This window comes from Piliocolobus tephrosceles, chromosome 8 (genome assembly GCF_002776525.5).
Source record: "Piliocolobus tephrosceles isolate RC106 chromosome 8, ASM277652v3, whole genome shotgun sequence".
Lineage (NCBI taxonomy): Eukaryota > Metazoa > Chordata > Mammalia > Primates > Cercopithecidae > Piliocolobus > Piliocolobus tephrosceles.
In genome coordinates, this window is record NC_045441.1 from 51,096,184 (window position 1) to 51,118,364 (window position 22,181).

The 22,181-nt window shown below is 41.7% G+C and overlaps 1 protein-coding gene across 2 annotated transcripts in view; it reads left to right on the top strand.

Annotated features, from left to right (window-relative positions):
• The window catches only part of AVL9 (AVL9 cell migration associated), a 103,032-nt gene that overhangs the window by 36,169 nt on the left and 44,682 nt on the right, over positions 1-22,181 (top strand). For both annotated transcript variants that reach the window (XM_023186028.2, XM_023186029.3), the window contains exon 2: positions 21,855-21,975. In XM_023186028.2, coding sequence (XP_023041796.1) covers positions 21,855-21,975 — 121 coding nt within the window. The remainder of the gene's footprint in view (positions 1-21,854; positions 21,976-22,181) is intronic.

A 22,181-nucleotide genomic window follows, 5' to 3' on the forward strand; every position in this document is an offset into this window, starting at 1 on the left:
GTACCCAGTAGTCATTCAGGAGTAGGTTGTTCAGTTTCCATGTAGTTGAGCGGTTTTGATTGAGTTTCTTAGTCCTGAGTTCTAGTTTGATTGCACTGTGGTCTGAGAGACTGTTATAATTTCTGTTCTTTTACATTTGCTGAGGAGTGCTTTACTTCCAATTATGTGGTCAATTTTGGAATAAGTGTGATGTGGTGCTGAGAAGAATGTATATTCTGTTGATTTGGGGTGGAGAGTTCTATAGATGTCTATTAGGTCCACTTGGTGCAGAGATGAGTTCAATTCCTGGATATCCTTGTTAACTTTCTGTCTCATTGATCTGTCTAATGTTGACAGTGGAGTGTTGAAGTCTCCCATTATTATTGTATGGGAGTCTAAGTCTCTTTATAAGTCTCTAAGGACTTGCTTTATGAATTTGGGTGCTCCTGTCTTGGGTGCATATATATTTAGGATAGTTAGCTCTTCCTGTTGAATTGATCCCTTTACCATTATGTAGTGGCCTTCTTTGTCTCTTTTGAACTTTGATGGTTTAAAGTCTGTTTTATCAGAGACTAGGATTGCAACCCCTGCTTTTTTTTTTTGTTCTCCATTTGCTTGGTAGATCTTCCTCCATCCCTCTATTTTGAGCCTATGTATGTCTCTGCATGTGAGATGGGTCTCCTGAAGACAGCAGACTGATGGGTCTTGACTCTTTATCCAGTTTGCCAGTCTGTGTCTTTTAATTGGAGCATTTAGTCCATTAACATTTAAGGTTAATATTGTTATGTGTGAACTTGATCCTGCCATTATGATATTAACTGGTTATTTTGCTCGTTAGTTGATGCAGTTTCTTCCTAGCCTCGATGGTCTTTACATTTTGGCATGTTTTTGCAATGGCTGGTACCGGTTGTTCCTTTCCATGTTTAGGGCTTCCTTCAGGGTCTCTTGTAAGGCAGGCCTGGTGGTGACAAAATCTCTAAGCATTTTCTTATCTGTAAAGGATTTTATTTCTCCTTCACTTATAAAACTTAGTTTGGCTGGATATGAAATTCTGGGTTTAAAATTCTTTTCTTTAAGAATGTTGAATATTGGCCCCCACTCTCTTCTGGCTTGTAGAGTTTCTGCCCAGAGATCTGCTGTCAGTCTGATGGGCTTTCCTTTGTGGGTGACCCTACCTTTCTCTCTGGCTGCCCTGAAGATTTTTTCTTTCATTTCAACTTTGGTGAATCTGGCAATTATGTGTCTTGGAGTTGCTCTTCTGGAGGAGTATCTTTGTGGCGTTCTCTGTATTTCCTGAATTTGAATGTTGGCCTGCCCTACTAGGTTGGGGAAGTTCTCCTGGATGATATCCTGAAGAGTGTTTTCCAACTTGGTTCCATTTTCCCCCTCACTTTCAGGCACCCCAATCAGACGTAGATTTGGTCTTTTTACATAATCCCATACTTCTTGCAGGCTTTGTTCATTTCTTTTTCTTCTTTTTTCTTTTGGTTTCTCTTCTCGCTTCATTTCATTCATTTGATCCTCAGTCGCTGATACTCTTTCTTCCAGTTGATCGAGTCGGTTACTGAAGCTTGTGGATTTGTCACATATTTCTCGTGTCATGGTTTTCATCTCTGTCATTTCGTTTATGACCTTCTCTGCATTAATTATCCTAGCTATAAATTCTTCCACTCTTTTTTCAAGATTTTTAGTTTCTTTGCGCTGGGTACGTAATTCCTCCTTTAGCTCTGAGAAGTTTGATGGACTGAAGCCTTCTTCTCTCATCTCGTCAAAGTCATTCTCTGACCAGCTTTGATCCATTGCTGGCGATGAGCTGCGCTCCTTTGCAGGGGGAGATGCGCTCTTATTTTTTGAATTTCCAGCTTTTCTGCCCTGCTTTTCCCCCATCTTTGTGGTTTTATCTGCCTCTGGTCTTTGATGATGGTGTCCTACTGATGGGGTTTTGGTATAGGTGTCCTTCCTGTTTGATAGTTTTCCTTCTAACAGTCAGGACCCTCAGCTGTAGGTCTGTTGGAGATTGCTTGAGGTCCACTCCAGACCCTGTTTGCCTGGGTATCAGCAACAGAGGTTGCAGAAGATAGAATATTGCTGAACAGCGAGTGTACCTGTCTGATTCTTACTTTGGAAGCTTCCTCTCAGTGGTGTACTCCACCCTGTGAGGTGTGGGGTGTCAGACTGCCCCTAGTGGGGGATGTCTCCCAGTTAGGCTACTCAGGGGTCAGGGACCCACTTGAGCAGGCAGTCTGTCCCTTCTCAGATCTCAGCCTCCGTGTGGGGAGATCCACTGCTCTCTTCAAAGCTGTCAGACAGAGTCGTTTGTGTCTGCAGAGGATTCTGCTTCTTTTTTTGTTGTTGTTGTTTAGCTGTGCCCTTTCCCCAGAGGTGGAGTCTACAGAGACAGGCAGGTTTCCTTGAGCTGCTGTGAGCTCCACCCAGTTCGAGCTTCCCAGCGGCTTTGTTTACCTACTTAAGCCTCAGCAATGGTGGGCGCCCCTCCCGCAGCCTCACTGCTGCCTTGCAGTTAGATCGCAGACTGCTGTGCTAGCAATGAGGGAGGCTCTGTGGCTGTGGGACCCTCCCGGCCAGGTGTGGGATATAATCTCCTGGTGTGCCTGTTTGCTTAAAGCGCAGTATTGGGGTGGGAGTTACCCGATTTTCCAGGTGTTGTGTGTCTCAGTTCCCCTGGCTAGGAAGAGGGAATACCTTCCCCCTTGCGCTTCCCAGGTGAGGCGATGCCTCGCCCTGCTTCAGCTCTCGCTGGTCTGGCTGCAGCAGCTGACCAGCACCGATTGTCCAGCACTCCCTAGTGAGATGACCCCAGTACCTCAGTTGAAAATGCAGAAATCACCGGTCTTCTATGTTGCTCGTGCTGGGAGTTGGAGACTGGAGCTGTTCCTATTCGGCCATCTTGCTCCGCCCCCCTCGAATTTTTTTTTTTTTTTTGGATGGAATCTCACTCCATCGCCCAGGCTGGAATGCAGTGATACAATCTTGGCTCACTGCAGCCTCCGCCTCCTGAGTTCAAGTGATTCCTTTGCCTCAGCCTCCCGAGTAGCTGGGAGTACAGGGACGTGCCACCACACCTGGCTTCTCTTTTTTTTTTTTTTTTTTGTAGTTTTATTAGAGATGGGGTTTCACCATGTTGGCCAGGCTGGTCTCAAACTCCTAACTTCAAGTGATCCACCCATCTCGGCCTCCCAAAGTGCTGGGATTACAGCAGTGAGCCACCACACGTGTCAAATTATGAAATTTGAGATGTTTAAACAGACTTTATGTAAGGTAGTTGTGATTCCTTTACCTGTCTTATGAAAATTGGTATTATATCGCCAGGCGCGGTGGCTTATGCCTGTAATCCTAGCACTTTGGGAGGCCAAGGCAGATGGATCACCTGAGGTCAGGAGTTCAACACCAGCCTGGCCAACATGTCAAAACCCCGTCTCTACTAAAATACAATAATTAGCCGGGCATGATAGCAGGTGCCTGTAATCCCAGCTACTTGAGAGGCTGAGACAGGAGAATTGCTTGAACTCAGGAGACAGTGGTTGTAGTGAGCTGAGATCATGTCACTGCACTCCAGCCTGGGCGGCTGAGTGAGACTCCGTCTTCGGTGGGGGGAACACACACACACAAAAGAAAATGGGTATTATATCTAACTGGGGGATATTTTCCCTATCTAGTGCTATAAACTGAATGCGTGTAAATCTGCTCTTTGAGAAATGTTAATTGGACACACTAAATTGGAACTAGTAAGATTGCCTGAGCCCACAGAATATGGGGTAGAAGCTGGAGTGCTAGTTGGGACAAATCCTCCACTTCATAGCCTTTTGTGGAGCATTTATTGGGGCTTATGGCAAAAGACTGTGAGTATTTCCCAGTATTAACTACTGGACTAGAGAATTTCCACTTGAGGGGCATGTACTGTCTTGCTGTGGAATGTTAACTGAAGCCACCCCTATGCTAATGGAAATAATGGTGCCCAAAAGAGTTCCATGGTAAAATAAAAGTGGTTTACGTAGAGCTTGCTACCTGGATGTACAAGGAGGACGTACTCATGAGCAAGGGGCTACTTTTTTCCCTAGGACTGTTTCTAACTGTATGAGGGGCTGCTACATTCTACAGTGCCTGATGGTTCTCATGAGCTGTTTGGCTTGTGAATGGCAATTCAAAGGTGAACAAACATCTTGTTTGGAAGGCTGCTGCTCTGGCTAAAGAAGGGTTAAAAAAATTATTTTTCCTTTATTTGTAGTTTAGAACATTTGGGTAAAGTATATTTTTGTAAGCAAATTTACATTTTTCTGAGTTCTTCAAAATTCAGATTGTGATTTTATGACAGTATAGTTGTTTGCATAAGTTTAGTAAGAGTCTTTTAGAACAAAACAGTTGGAGACACGTTATTTTACCAAGACTTTCACTAGAATAGCATATTTTTAGGTAAAGTTCCAGCAAAGCCAACTTAAGAAGAGCCTATATAGTCAATGAATTCTTGCTACACTTTATGTAAATCATCAGGTAAAGTATAATAAGCTTAGAACTTATTTTGCACACAAATTGGTCTTACTATAATTTTTCTTTAATAGAAAAGGAGGGCTAGAGAGAAATCGTTTCAAAGGAAAAATGTAACGCTCTATACTAGATTTCACCCCTAACACTTGTTTTTTTGAGTGCAGATTGAATCATGAATTATATCTTGGCTACAGTAATCTCTATAGAGTACCAGATTATAAGATTATAATTTTTTCATATCTTTAGTTGGTGCCCTAATGGAATAGATTAATTTTTCTGTTCTGACACACAATCTTTTTATTGTCAAAATATTAATGTTATTTATTTCTCTTTGTTTTACTCTCAAGGAAATGAAACCAATCTCCCTCCTTTGGCATCCCACTGGGCCTGATTTGTTTTTCACCGCAAATGCCCCGCTGCTAAAACTGTTTGGGGGTAAAAAACTCGTTTTTGTCACACAACCCAGATGATTTAGGCATGCAGATATATTGTAGGGTGAGTAGGGCAGGGTTTATTGAGTGAAAAGGAAAAAAAACGGGAAACAGGAACCCTCAGCAAATTGAGAGAGTCCAGCTAGCAGGTTTCCTAACTCACAGATTGAAATCTAGGTTACCACACAGGAACAGGAGAGGCCAGGCTTCTCCCCGCTGCAAACGGCATCAACTTGATGAGGCTCCATCCTGTCCTCCTGGTGTGCAGGCCAGTCAGAGATTCTTCAGGGACCCCTTTTTACTTAGTCTCATTCACCCCTCTAAAGAAATACATCTAACTGCCATTAGAAGAAGGATAAGAATAAGGATGAAGACCAATCTTAACTGCTTCCTGCTGACAGGAGGTGCTGTTTGGGAAAAATGGCAGTCAGATCTCCTTCAGAGACCTATCTAAGGGTCCCTAGCAAAAGGGGCCATCGTCCAAGGCTCCAGTTCATAACCACTTAGAGTGTCATAGTCTGAAGGCAAGAAGACACAAATCGGGTTATTAGAAAACGTGTATGAAAACGAAGTAAGTGGCGAACGGTAAGGACCTCTCAAAAATCCTGAGGCCTTTTACCAGTTTGCATAAGGAGAGAGGGGCCCAAAGCCTGACTGGCTAAAAAAAAACTTACCTTTTTGTCAGCATGTCAGGCTTCTGGGTTCCCTGCCCCTAAGCCCAATGCTAAGATAACAAGTTTAAGGTTTGGGAAATTAATTCTTCCCAGTTTGGAGGGTGCATCCTATGGAGGCATACTGTTAATATCTGTGAAGACAGGATAGAGAAGGAAAAAGAAAAAAAAAGACATTTTTTCAAAGGAGACCCAGGGGTTTCATACACATTGTAGGGTGAGTAGGGCAGGGTTTGTTGGGTGAAAGGAAAAAAAGGCAAACAGGAACCCTCAGCAGAGCGAAAGAGAGTCCCAGTAGCAGTTATCCCACCTCACAGATTGAATTCCAGGTTACCACACAGGAACAAGAGAGGCCAGGCTCCTCCCCGCTGCAAATGGCAGAAATTTCCTGAGGCTCCACCCCATCCTCCCAGTGTGCAGGCCAGTTGGATATTCCCCGGGGACCCCTTTTTACTTGGCTGTCTCAAAACTGTGCAAGCACCCTCCCTTTAGGCCCAAGGACTATCACAGGAGAAGTGGGCATGTGAGATTGTAAGGGCTGGTTTTGAGGGATAGAATTAGGTCAAGGTCAGACCCTCCAAATCAAGGATGGGTACAAAGATGCCTAAACAGCTGGTAAAACAAGGGACTTTACCTCCTGAGCTATTGTGTGGCACCTTTCCATCCACTTCAGCCATAAAGAATTTCCTGCTTCCTGTAGAATTAAAACAATTACTGAAGCTATCCCTATGCTAGTGAAAATAATGGTGCCCGAAAGAGTTCAATTACTGATAGGATAAAGATAACTTGTGACAAAGCCTGCTGGGTTGATACCCTCATTATGAAGAGTGCAGATAGTTCCATATGTCTTTAAAAAACTTTTTTCAAAACAGTGCTTATGTTTTGTTTAGCTAATTGCTATGAGTCTGTAACTAAAACCGAGACTACAGTGGCTCAATACATACATGTTAAAAATAAATCAGTTTTGTAACTTCACCTTTGGTTTTTTTGATTGTTGACTTTCTACTTAAAAAAAATAATTTTAAGAGGTAATGAATGCCTGGCCATGTCTACCCTGTCTGACCTAGAACGGTTAATTGGCTGTAAGTCTTGTTGACTCTAACACTCTTGGCCATAGGGAGTCCCACCGAGGGACAGAATGAGCCCAGGGCAGGCAGCTATGCCACACCAGCAACACTATGGGACAGAATTAAAATTTGGTGTCCATTGATGTTGCCTCTGGCAAATCTTGGCCAGAAGTGGGAAAATGTAAACCAAAAATAAAATTCAAAGTGTGTTCCACCCACCCACCTACCTCCCACAATCATCTGAATAGACCCCCTCCTTGGCCAGGGTACCCTAAAATTTAACATGAAAGACTGGTTCAGGCCATGATAAGAAATGGGGGAGTTGGGGTAGGACATGCCTCATTATACCCCTTTAGCATTAACGTCAACACAAACCTTAAATCTGATAAACATTTACAATCTATTCTCTCTAAAGCCTGATACTTGGAGGCTTCATCTGCATGATAAAACCTAAGTCTCTACAACCCCTTGTCTTCACCCAGACATTCCTTTCTATGCGTAACTGTCTGAACTAATTTTCAGTCAGAAATTGTTTAAATCTACCTATGACCTGGAAACACCACCCACCCTGACCCCTACCCCTACCCCACCCACGCCTTTGAGTTGTCTCGCTCTTCTAGACTAAGCCAAGGTAAACCTTAACATGTATTGATTGATGTATTATGTCTCCCTAAAGTGTATAAAAGCAAGCTGGAGCCCAACTACCTTGGGCATGTGTCCTCAGGACCTCCTGAGGCTGTCAGGGGTACATCCTTAACCTTGCAAAATAAACTTTCTAAATTGAGACTTGTCTCTTGTCTCAGATACTTTTTGGTTTACAGCTTCTAGCTCAATGAGGAGAGAGCCCCTTTTGCTCAGTAACAGTTCTGGCAACCCAGCTGGGATGAAACCTGTCTGAAGTACTGTAGCCCCTTAATGGGGTACAGGCCCCCTTCATGAACCCTGAGTGGTCACTTAGAACATTTTGTCCAGAGGCTCGGCAGAGGGCTCCTGCTTGTCCGCCGAGGCTCCCTTGGTACTACTCTTTTTTTCAGAAAAGAAACTGCTTCTGGATTAGATATCTTTCTGATAAGTCAAAGACGTTAATAATAATAGCTGCCATTTATTAAATGTTTATCATAGGCTGACGCGGTGGCTCAAGCCTGTAATCCCAGCACTTTGGGAGGCCAAGGCAGGCAGATCATGAGGTCAGGAGATCGAGACCATCCTGGCTAACATGGTGAAACCCCATCTCTACTAAAAATACAAAAAATTCGCCGGGCCTTGTGGCTGGTGCCTGTAGTCCCAACTACTCAGGAGGCTGAGGCAGGAGAATGGCATGAACCCAGGGAGCGGAGCTTGCAGTGAGCCAAGATCGTGCCACTGCACTCCAGCCTAGTTAACAGAGCGAGACTCCGTCTCAAAAAAAAAAAAAAAAAAAAAGTTTATCATATATTAAGCATTGTGTTAGTTGTGTGCCTGATATCATTTATTCTTTACCACAAACTGTTAAAAACAGAATTTTATCAGATTTACTTTAAAGATCTAATTGATTTGCATTAGCAATCCATGAATGGGATGCCTCTCATTTAAGAATTAGGAAAGGCACTCTGATGAACTGAGCAGAAGAGGTTGGCTTTGTAGGCAGGAAATGGTTGAAGAAAGCAGAAACAGAACAAAGGGCAGATTGGTCATTTTAAAGTTACCTATAGGGTTGAAACAGAGGGGACTCCCCTGTCATGCCTGCTCAGGTGAACTGGGTCCCTTCTGATCGGTTGCTGTAAATCTCCTGGTTTTAGGGGGAAACTGGTTTCAAAGTACAGTTTATGAAGTACATGGCACCTAGAATAAGTGACTCCATTCTGGTTTGGTCTGGTTTGTTAGTCCTAATACACCCTATAGCTCAGTCCACAACAATTATTTCCCTTAAATTTCATTTAGAAAAAGCAAGGATTTATTAGCCCTCTTTATAGATAAGGAAATTGAAGTTAAGCGATGACAAGTGACTTGCTCTAGGTTACATAGCTAAGTAGCAAGCGAGGACTGGAACCCAATGCTGGAACTCAAAGTTTCAAAGGCCCATGCATTGAACACACTTCATCTTCATATTTTTTTAAGCATTTTCTTAAATTGAGATGTAACTTATGAACAATAAAGTGCATGAAACTTAAAGCAGTTCAGTTAATTTTTACATACGTATATGTAACAAATATCCAGATCAAAACAGAGAACAATTCCAGTGCTTTAGAAGATACCCTTATGCACCCCTTCCTATCCAGTTTCTACACAAGAATAACCATGTTTTGACCCATGCTGTCTCTTTTGTGTCTTTTTTCTCTTAGTGTTATGCCTGAGATTGGTCCATGTCATTTGTATCAGTAATTGCTGTATAGTATTTCATTATATACATAGACCTTTATTTATTTACCCATTATCCTATTAATGGACATGTGGGTTCCCAGCTTTTGGTTATTACAAATAAGACAAAAAGCGTCCTATTTTAAAATTTTTTTTAATTATTGGATTTAAGTTTATAAAAGTTGGGATTTTTTCCATATGGTTATACATATTTGTGCTACATGACCAAAGTGTGTGTTTTAACTTGGAACTTAGGGTAATATAGAAGTTACAGATTTCTTCAATATAAAAGATCAAGTCAAAGTCAAATACATTTAAGATCCTTCATAACTATGTTTTAAGTGAGAGTTCACTCCTAACTAGTAAATGTATTTGATGCTGTCTAGCTTTACATAAAGTAGCTCTCCAAAAAAAATCTGGTACTGCTGGAAATTACTTGTCGGAAACACAAATCAAATTGTATTAATGCCGTATCTGAGGGTATTTCTGATTTTGTAAGGTGTATATCTGCAAATACTTACGTTTCAATGAATGCCAAATCCTTATAACAATGCTGTTTATTCTCATATCAGGTAGAGATTAATACTTAGTAGAGTTCTTGATTTTGCTATTCATATGTGATGATTTTTCCTTTTTAGAAGAAATATTTATTTTAAGCGAACATGATTCTATCAACCAAAAGAGAATTTATTTGGCCAAGCACAGTGGCTCACACCTATAATGCCAGCACTTTGGGAGGCCAAGGCAGGCAGTTCACTTGAGGTCAGGAGTTCGAGGTCAGCCTAACATGGTAAAAGCCCATCTCTGCTATTAATAAAAATACATAAAAAATAGCTGGACATGGTGGCATGTGCCTGTGGTCCTGGCTACTCAGGAGGCTGAGCCATGAAAATTACTTGAACCCAGGAGGCGGAGGTTGCAGTGAACCAAGATCACGCCACTGCATTCCAGCCAGGGTGACAGAGCAGGACTGTGTCTATTAAAAAAAAAAAAAGAGAGAGTTTATTTAAGTTGAGGACTGCAGTCCAGGACACATTTCCAGTTTGCCTTGGCAAGTACTCCAGAGAACAAGAGAGGCTCAAGTTTTAAAGAAAAAAGACAAATGAGGGGCAGGGACAATTACAAAAGTTGTTCTTTAGTAATTCTCATTGGCTTACAGAAATGGCATTAGTGATTGCCTATACATTGTTGAACTATAGGGTGTAAAGCATTTTTTGGCTACTTGGTTTCAGTCGAGCTTGCATAGCAAGTGGCTTCAAGCGGTAATTATTTAGCTCAAGAGGGAATAACTGCCCCTTTGTGGGCCTGATAATTTAAAGGGACTTGCATTCCTGAGATAAGTTTTCTTTTTCTTTCTCTATTTTATCAAATCTTCAGTTTGCTGTGTATATGCAGTTACATTCAGAACATGTATATTCATGTTCATTAACATATATGTTCATGTACATTTTCATTAACATGTATATTCATATAAAATTCCAATGACTTTAAAGTGGAAAAACAGAATGATAATGTCTTTTTTTTTTTTTTGAGACGGAGTCTTGCTCTGCCACCCAGGCTGGAGTGCAGTGGCCGGATCTCAGCTCACTGCAAGCTCCGCCTCCCGGGTTCACCCCATTCTCCTGTCTCAGCCTCCCGAGTAGCCGGGACTACAGGCGCCCGCCTCGTCGCCCGGCTAGTTTTTTGTATTTTCTATTAGAGACGGGGTTTCACCGTATTAGCCAGGATGGTCTCGATCTCCTGACCTCGTGATCCGCCCGTCTCGGCCTCCCAAAGTGCTGGGATTACAGGCTTGAGCCACCGCGCCCAGCCGATAATGTCTTAATGTTAGTGCCTCAAGTACCAATAGCATGAAAATCAGCTTCCTTAATACTGAAGTAGCATATTTCCCTCATCCCTTTGCGAGACTCACAACAGGGGTACCTACTCAGCCCACTGCTCTCAACTCCTCGCAGGAGTGAGCACATGAGCGAATGAGGTGGGAACTGGAGTGCATGAGCGCTGGAGCTGACTGGCTGCTTCAGAGCTGGTGGGATCAAACTGCACTCACTCAGACCCACTGCATTCCTCCCCTCGTGGAGGGAGTGCACAGGTGAGTCGGTACAGGAGCCAAAGTGAGCGCTTTTGGGCACCAGCAGGAGCAAACTCTGTGCAGGCCCCGCAGCAGCATCTAGGTCGGGGTGCTTGTGACCCCGAAAGCCCCAGAGGGCGTGTTACAGTGTTCATTTCGTTCTTCCATCTGCAGATAGCTTAAGTGTTAACAGATCAGTGGGCCCTCTGCCTTTTCGCATGAGGCAGCTGTCCTCCACCAGGGCAGTGTGACCGCCTTTTGTATCCACATTTGTGGCTCCCAAACTCTTGTCCAGCGTCCAGGAAAAATGAGGTTGCGTGAACGAATTGTAGGATGGTAAATGCAGGGGATTTTATTGCCGATGAAAGTGGCCCTTAGTGGAATGGGGGATCTGAAAAAGGAATGGGGCAGGTGGGTAAGCTTCTCCTGAAGTCCAGCCATCTCTGACCAGGTTCTTTTCCGAAGTTACGCCATCAAGCTGTCCCTCTGAAGTCAAGCCACTTCTCTCCAGTGTCCAGACATAGTCCCCCACATCCAGCTGCATCGCTCTGCTGGCTGAGGATGGGGGCTGGGCAGGCCATGGATAGTTTAGTAAAAGGCAGTATTCGAGTGGAAAAACAGAAGTTCTCACTTTGGGCCACAGATTTCAGGCTTTTCCACTTCAAGGTGGGGTTTTATTGGGGACCCACCTTTTTCTGCCTAGAATATCTCTACCTCCGTCCCTATCAGTATATGTTGACACAAGCAAAATGTCCTATTACCTTATGTAATAAGAGTCTTGATATTCTGTTTCACTGTGGTGGGATTCTCATTATAATAATTTCTACATTAAAATTAAAATACACATTATCTGTTTTCATGCTCATAATCCAAGTACTCCAACTTAAGGAATGTGAAATAATAAATAGCTCTTTAATTCTAGGGAAAAAAAATAGAAGATAACAGCCTTTATTCACTTGAATGTATAAAAGTACATGCTTTAAGATACTTATTTCCATTTAATTTAAAAACAAACTTCTTGATGGGCTCAGTGACACATGCTTGTAATCCCAGCCCTTTGGGAGGCCAGGGCGGGAAGATTGCTTGAGCCTAGGTGTTTGAGAGCAGCCTAGGTAACGAAAAATAAAATAATTAGCTGGGTGCAGTGGTGCACGCCTGTAGTCCCAGCTACTTAGGCTGAAGTGGGAGGACCACTTGAGCACAGGAGGCCGAGGCTGCAGTGAGTCCTGATCACACCAGTGCATACCAGCTTGAGTGACAGAGCAAGACCCTGTCTCTTAAAAACAGAACAAGGCCGGGCACCGTGGCTCATGCCTGTAATCCCAGCACTTTGGGAGGCCAAGGCATGTAGATCACTTGAGGTCAGGAGTTCAAGACCAGCCTGGCCAACATGATGAAACCCCGTCTCTACTAAAAATACAAAAATTGGCCGGCTGTGATGGCAGGTGCCTGTAATCCAAGCTACTTGGGAGACTGAGGCAGGAGAATCGCCTAAACCAAGGAGACGGAAGTTTCTGTGAGCCAAGATCACACCACTGCACTCCAGCCTGGGCAACAGAGCCAGACTCTGTCTCAAAAAAAAAAAAAAAAAAAAACCTTACTTTTAATTGGTAAGTCTCAAAGATGCCATTTTATTTCTGCAGTATACACTTTATATTTCTGAACATCTAGTGCAGTCATGAAAACGATGTCATATTGAAGTATAGGAGTGTTAAGTGCAGCTGTTTCAAATCTACATTTGACAAATAGTGATGTGTTGCCAACTTTGTAGTCGAGTGAGGAATAAATGCCAATTGCTTTGTAGTATTGACTTTTCAAGAGATATGAGAAAGAAACCATAGGTGAGAAGAAAACATGTCTGATGCCCAGGGCTGTTGCGTTTTCTTCTGTTTTAAGTGGAAAATATGACAGAGCTTTGATTTTGCTGCCTAAAATGTTATCACTATTAAGAAAATAAATAATTGGTGCTTCTGAGTGAAAAGAAAAAAATGTCTGAGATACTGAGAAAGGAAGCAAAGAGGCAGAGCAGCTGTGAAGCACTCTCCTTCCTTCTGTAAGCCATTGATATCTGTAGGGTCCACGGATGTGGTTAATGTGTGTGCTAATAGTTTGGCACTGTGGCTTCTATTTGACATATGGTTCTCTGGCAGTGGAACATAGTGCATTGTTAAAAAGTGAACAGACAGTACTCCTGAAGTACTCAGAGTTCACGCTTGGGTACTGTGTTGTTTTGTTTTTGTAGTTTTTCTTGTTTCCTCAGTCTTTTTTTCTTAGGACAGAGTAAATGGAATCTGACTAAAGGACACCAATTTGGTTTATAAACTATGGAAAGGGATGGTAATTTTTATTACGGAGGACAAACATGTCACTCTCTCTTACATAGTTCATTTAGCATTTAGAAAAATTGCTTTTTTATTCCTTGTGATCAGAGTCAGCTTTTATGTTTTAGAAATTAGCCATTGTTGGCCAGGCGCGGTGGCTCACGCCTGTAATGCCAGCACTTTGGGAGGCTGAGGTGGGCGGATCACAAGGTCAGGAGATCGAGACCATCCTGGCTAACACGGTGAAACCCCATCTCTACCAAAAATACAAAAAAAAAAAAAAAAAAAAAATTGGCCGGGCATGGTGGCAGGCACCTGTAGTCCCAGCTACTTGGGGAGCTGAGGCAGGAGAATCGCTTGAAACTGGGAGGTGGAGGTTGCAGTGAGCCGAGATCACATCAGTGCACTCCAACCTGGGCAACAGAGCCAGATCCTGTCTCAAAATAAACAAATAAATAAAAGTTTCCAGTGATTTAGTCATCCTTCTCTTCCTGGTACAGAGAGGAAGACACTCTTAAAAATGTAGATATTCTTTATAAAATAAATTTCTCTTACAGAAATATAACTTTTACTGTTTTCAGAGCTTCTCCTGTGTCTGTTTCCCAAAATAACCAGTTTAAAGTAATCCTATGCCAAAGAGGCATATTTGGAATGGCATATACTGCTGTCCTACAGACATACTTTGGGGTGTCATGTCCTGAACTCTACAATTGGCTCCCTCCCCTTTGTGGAAATGTAAGTAAAATCTATAGGAGACCATTGGTTTCCACTGAGTTCCTGCACAAGCTCCAACAGACCAAACCAAGATAGAGGTCCCTCCTGCTAAAGTTGGATGTCACCAATCTAAGTTATCTGACCTGAGAAATCAGGAGAGAGATAAAAGTCAGATACCCAAACAGGCCAGTTTTAGCTGGCATGGTAAGGGAGTCTCCTCTGCTTTAACCCTTGCAAGGAAAGTAACTTTGAAACTACTAATTTACTTTTTGTTCCTTATTTCTGCTTTTTTCAACCTTTTACCCATCCAAAAATACTCACTACCCACATTACGGAGATGAGCTCTCAAATTCTTGTTCTGAGGGTTGCGTGACCTGGTGAATTGTTCTTTCCTCAAACTGTTAAATTTATCTTGGCAGACCCTATTTTGATCCCCAAATTTGATTTAGATTTTGGGCCATTAAATTTCACTATTTAATAACCCTACTGGATGAGAATAAGTGTTTCTCAATTTCTGGTGATATGGTTTGGCTGTGTCCCCACCCAGAATCTCATCTTGAATTATATTCCCCATAATCCCCACATGTCAGTGGCAGGACCAGGTAGAGGTAATGGGATCATGGGGGCAGTTTCACCCATGCTGTTCTTGTGATAGTGAATGAATCTCACGAGATCGGATGGTTTTATAAATACCTGGCATTTCCCCTGCTTGCACTCACTCCATTCCACTGCTTGTGAAGAAGGTGCCTGTTTCTCCTTTGCCTTCTGCCATGATTATAAGTTTCCTGAAGTTTCCTCGCTAGCAATACAGAACTGTAAGTTAATTAAACCTCTTTCCTTTATAAATTACCCAGTCTCAGGTATTTTTTCATAGCAGCCTGAGGACTGATGTATCTGAGTACTTAGCATTGGTTTTTGTCTGTGGTTTTGTACATATACTTAGGGCTGCCATGTACAGCTATATGTACTTCGTGATACAATTCCATGGAGAGCCATTTGTGTAAATGACAACGTGGTTCTCCCTGGAGCTTTGCAGTGAGGCAGCCTACTACGCTTACCTTCACTTATGTGGTACTGGTTAGTTTAATTGGCATTACTATTTAAATTGTCTTGATTCAACTGAGTATTTAAGAGTCTCATGTTAACTTCCAAGAGAATTCCTCTTTAGCCTCTGTGCCATGAAATTTTGTGTCTGTGTGGATTAATTTGGATGTATAGAAAGGGGACTGAGTATTCAGTCAGTATTTAAAATATGAAAAATATACAATTTAAGATTTAAATATACCATCAATTTGGGAATAACATTTTTTTTCATGCTTAATCTTTGATTCTTATGGATCCTCAGATAGCAACTGGGCATTCTACAATTCAGTCATATTGTGACATTAACTACTCAGTTAACGTCAAACTCTGTAAGGGCTCACTCATTCCCACAAAACTGCCCTCACTTCAGGCACCAATCACAAGTCCTGGGTCCCCAGGCCACCCCATCTCTCTCTGACTTTGTTGCCAATTCAGGGCTTCCCATAACCTTCTCTGAGGTTTGATAATTTGCCAGAATGACTCATACAACTCAGGAAAACTCTTTGCTTGCATTTACTGGTTTATTATTAAAGGATACAATTCAGGAACAACCAGATGGAAGAGATGAATAAGGCAAGTATGTTGGTTGGAGGGTCAGGGAGTTTCCATGCCATCTTTAGCCCTCCCAGCACTTTGATGTGTTCAACAATCCAGGAACTCACTGAATCCCATTGTTTTTATGGAGATTTCATTGTATAGGCATGATTGACTAAATCATTGGCCATTGGTGATAAGACTCAAACTCTTAACACTGTTCCTGGGAGGTCAAGGGGTAGGGCTGAAAGTTCCATCCCTTTAATCAAGGCTTGGTCTTTCTGGAGATCAGTCCCTGTCCTGAAGCTATCTAGGTCCTCCTACCACTAGAGTCACCTTAGCATAAACTCAAGTATGATTGATTTGGGGCTTATTATGAATAACAAAAGATGTTCCTATTACTCAGGAAATTCCAAGGATGTTAGGAGTTTTGTTCCGGGAATGAGGGACAAAGACCAAATATATGTATTTTTAATTATATCACATTTGAATATTCTGAACAGTTTGCAGTGGTATAGTGTTTTAAAAAACTAGAAAAACTCAACAATAGAGGATTGATATTAAAATGATGAAACAATATATATCCTTTTTTTTTTTTTTTTTTTAAGACAGAGTCTCTCTGTCGCCCATGCTGGCGCCAGCTCACTGCAACCACCACCTCCCGAGTTCAAGCGATTCTCCTGCCTCAGCCTCCTGAGTAGCTGGAACTACAGGGGCCTGCCACCACGCCCAGCTAATATTTTTTGTATTGTTAGTAGAGACAGAGTTTCACCATGTTGACCAGGATGGTCTTGATCTCCTGACCTCGTGATACGCCTGCCTTGGTCCCCCAAAGTGCTGGAATTACAGGTGTGAGCCACCGCGCCCAGCCAGAAAGGAGTTTTAATTAACAGTTTTGAACTTGATTAGCAATTTCAGCAGTTTCCAAATGGATATATTTGTTGGTAGAAAATCTACCAGCAGGAGAAGAGAATTATAGAAAGCTGCCAACACAGTACAGGCAGTCTGCAATTTATGAAAGACTTGTGTTCTAAAAGTTGACTGTTTGAAATTCTGGACACTTTCCCAATGAAGCAATGTTATAAGTACTCTGGGCCCAAGTCAGGCTAGAACAACGTTAATTTTACCCATGGAATTCTTGGAATACATGTAGTATCCACACTTCTATTTATGACAGTTTTGAGTCAACTGCGTTTTCAGTTTCAGCTAGAACCATCTAAAACTGATCTTCCTTCAGTAGAGTTGGAAATTCGGAGAATATGTTAAGCATAGCATAGCTTCAGATATTAATTAAACTTCTGGCCAATGGCAACCTGTTAACTAAATCTTCAGAAAAGAAGATAGATTTCTATACCTGCCTTTAACTCCCAAGATTATAGGATGGAAATAAGATTTCCTTCAGAAGTTAAGAACTGCTTGTGACTGTCTTTTTTATTTATTTATTTTTAATCTTGAAAGCAATACATATCCATTTAAAAAACACTTAATTAAAAGTAAAGGTAGTATGCTCCACTTGCTGTTAAATCATTTAGAAAATTGTTTTTGTGTACACATACAACACATAAAACAAGTGTGGCTAAAGAGAAGCAATGCAGTTGGTAAATAAAGATCAAGTTTGTTAGGTTGTTCATATTCTTTTAACTTTCTGTAAGTTTGAAAATTTCAAAACAAAAAGGTGGCAATTTTTTTTAAAGTAACAGGAGTATTCACTTATCTTCAGTCCCCAACTTCATTCTCCTCTCCGGAGTTAAAACGTCTGCCAGCAGTTTTTAGTTTTATATATGCCAGCATATATAGTTTTTCAAGTATCTTTTCAAGCATGTTTTTAAAATCCATTTACAGAAACTTTTTTTTGCACAAATGGAATCACAGTAAATACAGAATTATACTACCATCACCAGTCAAGGGGTTTTGTCCAAGACCCCAACACCAGGTTCTTGGCTCTCATGCAGGAAAGAATTCAGAGCAAGTCACAGTAGAGTGAAGTTAAAAGAATTTATTACAGACTGCTGAATTACAGAATAGGGCATCCTCAGAGAGCAAGAGGAGGGTGTACCCATTTCAAATATAATGCTAATATAGGTTATTAAGAAAAGTGAACTTTGGCGGGGCACAGTGGCTTACGCCTATAATCCCAGCACTTTGGGAGGCTGAGGTGGGAGGATCATCTGAGGTCGGCAGTTCCAGATTAGCCTGACCAACATGGAGAAACCCCGTCTCTCCTAAAAATACAAAATTAGCCGGGCGTGGTGGTGCATGCCTATAGTCCCAACTACTCGGGCAGCTGAGACAGGAGAAACGCTTGAACCCGAGAGGCAGAGGTTGCTGTGAGCCGAGGTCGCGCCATTACACTCCAGCCTGGGCAATAAGAGTGAAACTCTATCTCGTAAATAAATAAATAAAAAGGAAAAGAAAAGTGTGCTTCATTACAAAGGCTTGTGATCAGCTTGTGACAGGCTGTTAGTATTGTTATTTTCCTATATTACTATTGATTTTAGCAAGAATTTGAGTGTACTATTATTTTTAAAGCAAAACCTATTCTTAAACTAAGAATGCTTTTTGTTCTTAAAGTACTGGGACATTTCCATAAGTCCTAGGTCTTCAGTTAGTTAACATCATTAACTCGTTCCCTCAAACATAAACGCCTTGTGACCAAGAGTGCCCAGTCCCCTGGGAACATACCACAGCAGGTTTGGCTTTATCCAGCCTTTATTCAGGATGGAGTCACTCTGGTTATGGTGCCTCTGACGCTGTTTACTGATATTCCACTTGCTTTTAAAATTTAACAGTATGTATTAGTTTTCTCTTGCTGCTGAAAAATTACCACAAATGTAATGCCTTAAAATGACACAAATTTATTAAAGTTCTGAGGTCAGAATTCTGAAATGGGTTTCACTGGGCTAAAATCAAGGTGTTGGCTGGGCTCCATTTCTTCTGGAAGCTCCAGGAAAGACTTGATTTGCTTACTGTTTCCACCTCCTAACGGTCTCCTGCATTTCTTGTTTCATGGCCTTTTCTTCCATCTTTAAAGCCAATGGCATAGCATCTTCAAACATCTCTTTCACTGATTCCTCTTCCTCTCTTATAAGGACTCTGTGATTACACTTTACCCACCTGGATATTCCCTAGCTCAAGATCCTTAATCATATCTGCAAAGTCCCTTTTGCCAAGTAAGGTAACAAATAAAGTTGGGGGATGAGCATATCGTTGGAAGGCCATTATTTCGCCTGCCACACAGGATATTGTGGCTGTCTTGCTTTATCAGTATATAGAATCTGACATTCTTTTTAACAACTGGACAAAACTGATAGAAACCACTGATGTAACCACTCATGATGAATATTTAGGTTTCCCTTTCAGGCTGAAATAAATTATACTGCTATGAACATTTTTGTATGTATCCGAATATGTGAGAGTATCTATGGGATAAATTTCTAAAACTGAAATTGCTGAGTCAAAGGTGGTAAAAGATAAATTTTGGCACATTAAGATTTTAAGAAGTGTGTGTGAGCAAACAGTGCTTCATGAGTCAGGCAGCTCCAAACCAGAAGTGGTTGGGGCTCTCCTAAAGGAGCAGGAGGGAAGGCATTTATAGGGTGAATATAGATGTAGAGCAAAGAAATTATTTGGTTAAAATTTGAGCAGTTGCCTTATTTGGGCCATGCCTGTGGGAAGTTTAAGAAAATGTAACTAATGCCCAGTTGGCTGCCTGCCTTTGGCTGAGCTAAGCTTGGTGATCTTTTAAATTCAGTTTTGGTTTGCTTAAGTAGAACCCTGAGCCTTAGAGCCACCTCAGTCTAAGGGCCTCTCATTTTGTTATCTTAATAAAGGGTAAATGTGTTGTTGATAATATAGCCAAGTTGCCCTCCAAACTGTTGTGCCAGTGTACTGTACATTCCCACAGCAGGCTTCTTTTTAATGTTTTTCAATAGATGGATAAAAATTATATTAATTCAAATTGCAGTTCCGTGATTAAAAATGAGATTAAGCATTGTTGTACTACTCTTTAGAAATTTTCTATATTAAATTTTTTGGACCCTAAAGAGTGCCTCATGAGAATTGGGGTACATGATGTTTATGCTTATTTAAAAATATGTCTATCTCATACAAAATTCATTTTAAGTAAATATCTGTGCATCAGAATTTATTTGATGGTTTTCTAAAAGATTGTTTAGTAATAATTACCACGACTCCTTATGATAAATACACTATATATGGGACTTTGGTATTGATTACATAAAATATGATTATTTATTTTCTTGCATTTATTTTTGGTGTTAAAAAATAATTCTGGGAATTTGTGTGTTTCTCACCTCGTCACATCCTGCCTTCCCTCACACTTTTTTTTTTTTTTTTTGAGACGGAGTCTTGCTCTGTCGCCCAGGCTGGGGTGCAGTGGCTGGATCTCAGCTCACTGCAAGCTCCACCTCCCGGGTTTACACCATTCTCTCAGCCTCCTGAGTAGCTGGGACTATAGGCGCCCGCCACCTCTCCCGGCTAGTTGTGTTTTTTAGTAGAGACGAGGTTTCACCGTGTTAGCCAGGATGGTCTCGATCTCGTGACCCTCGTGATCCGCCCGTCTCAGCCTCCCAAAGTGCTGGGATTACAGGCTTGAGCCACCGTGCCCGGCCCCTCACACTTTTAAAAAATTGTCCAACAAAGCAAATTAGGATGAAACCTGTATGATAGATATATAGAGAAGATACAGAGAAATGTAATTGGAGGATATTTTTGCCTCACCTTCAGTTAATTTTTTTTTTTTTTTTTTTTTTTTGAGACAGAGTCTCACTCTTGTTGCCCAGGCTGCAGTGCAGTGGCACAATCTCCGCTCACTGCAACCTCCACCTCCTGGGTTCAAGTGATTCTCCTGCCTCATCCTTCTGAGTAGCTGGGATTACAGGCGTGTGCCACCACACCCGGCTAATTTTTGTATTTTTGGTAGGGACGGGATTTCACCATGTTGGCCAGGCTGGTCTCGAACTTCTGGCCTCAGGTGATCCACCCGCCTCAGCCTCCCAAAGTGTTGAGAATTCAGGTGTGAGCCACTGTGCCCAGCCAATTTTTCAGTTGATTTTAAATGATCTCTGGAAGAAAAGTTTTACTCCTTAATCTAAACTTTTGAAGAGTTCTTCTAAATGAAAAACATTGATTGCTTCTGGAGATGGGAGCAGGGACTGGGTAGCTGCCTCCCAAGGGTGCGAGGCAGTCTTTTTACAGTCCTTTTTTTGGTGTCTTTAAACATTTTAAATTTGGAATTGGATCACCTTTAGAAATAATCACGAATTGGCCAGACGCGGTGCCTCATGCCTGTAATCCCAGCACTTTGGGAGGCCAAGGCGGGCGGATTACCTTAGGTGAGGAGTTCGAGACCAGCCTGGCCAACATGGTGAAACCCCGTCTGTACTAAAAATACAAAAAAATTAGTCGGGTGTGGTGGCACACGCCTGTAATCACAGCTACTTGGAGGCTAAGGCAGGAGAATCGCTTGAGCCCGGAAGACGGAGGTTGCAGTGAGCTGAGATCATGCCACTGCACTCCAGCCTGGCTGACAGCGAGACTGTCTCAAAGAAAAAAAAAAAAATCACAAATTTTAAATTCAGTGGACAAAAAAAAATTTTTAATCATTTTTAAAACCTTTTACAGTTGACTCTCTCCTGTGATTCAAGTGGCAGCTTGATTTCATTGAAATGTGGAAAGATGAGCCATCCTATTTTTCCACATTAAGGATTGGTTCTAAAAGTGATTCTGGGCTAAATTTGGGGGTCCTTTGTTGGACCTCTCCTACTCAATTCGGTAGGCCGTTGGTTTTCCTAAGGGCCCTATGGCTTCAACTAGCATCTGTTTGATGATAGCCCCCAAATATCAATCTGCAGTCCAGTCACCAACCCCACTACCCCTTATGCATATTAAAGTTTAACAGCCCTTAAATCAGAAAGTGGAGAAAAGCTTATAAACTTTTCCTCCTTTTACTGCTTTTTTTACCCCTCTTCCATGCCATAGGTTTGCTGATGATATCAAATGACATTATACAGTGTGGCTTATCCTGACTTCTGTCATTCAAGGTTTAAAAGCATTTTTACATATCAGAATAAAATGCTTCCTTTGATCAACTACCTTTTGGCTAACATTCCTTGCTATTTTAGGTTGAATTCTCTTACCCGCCCCTGATTCCAGGAGATGGACATGACAGCCACACTTTACCTGAAGAATGGAAGTATTTGCCCTTCCTTGCCTTACCAGATGGCGCACACAACTACCAGGAAGGTATGTCACAAGACAGTGAACCAGTTAGGTGACATTTTTGAAAAAATTTGCCAAGATAGCTTAGGTTCTAAATACTTTGAGACATTAAAGGCCTTCAGCCTGTTAGAACTATTTATAAAATATTTACATGCTTGTTTGGAGATAACTAGTCATTCACTAGAGCACCTCTAAAGGAGTGCCAGGCTTACATTGACTGCAGCTAGTGA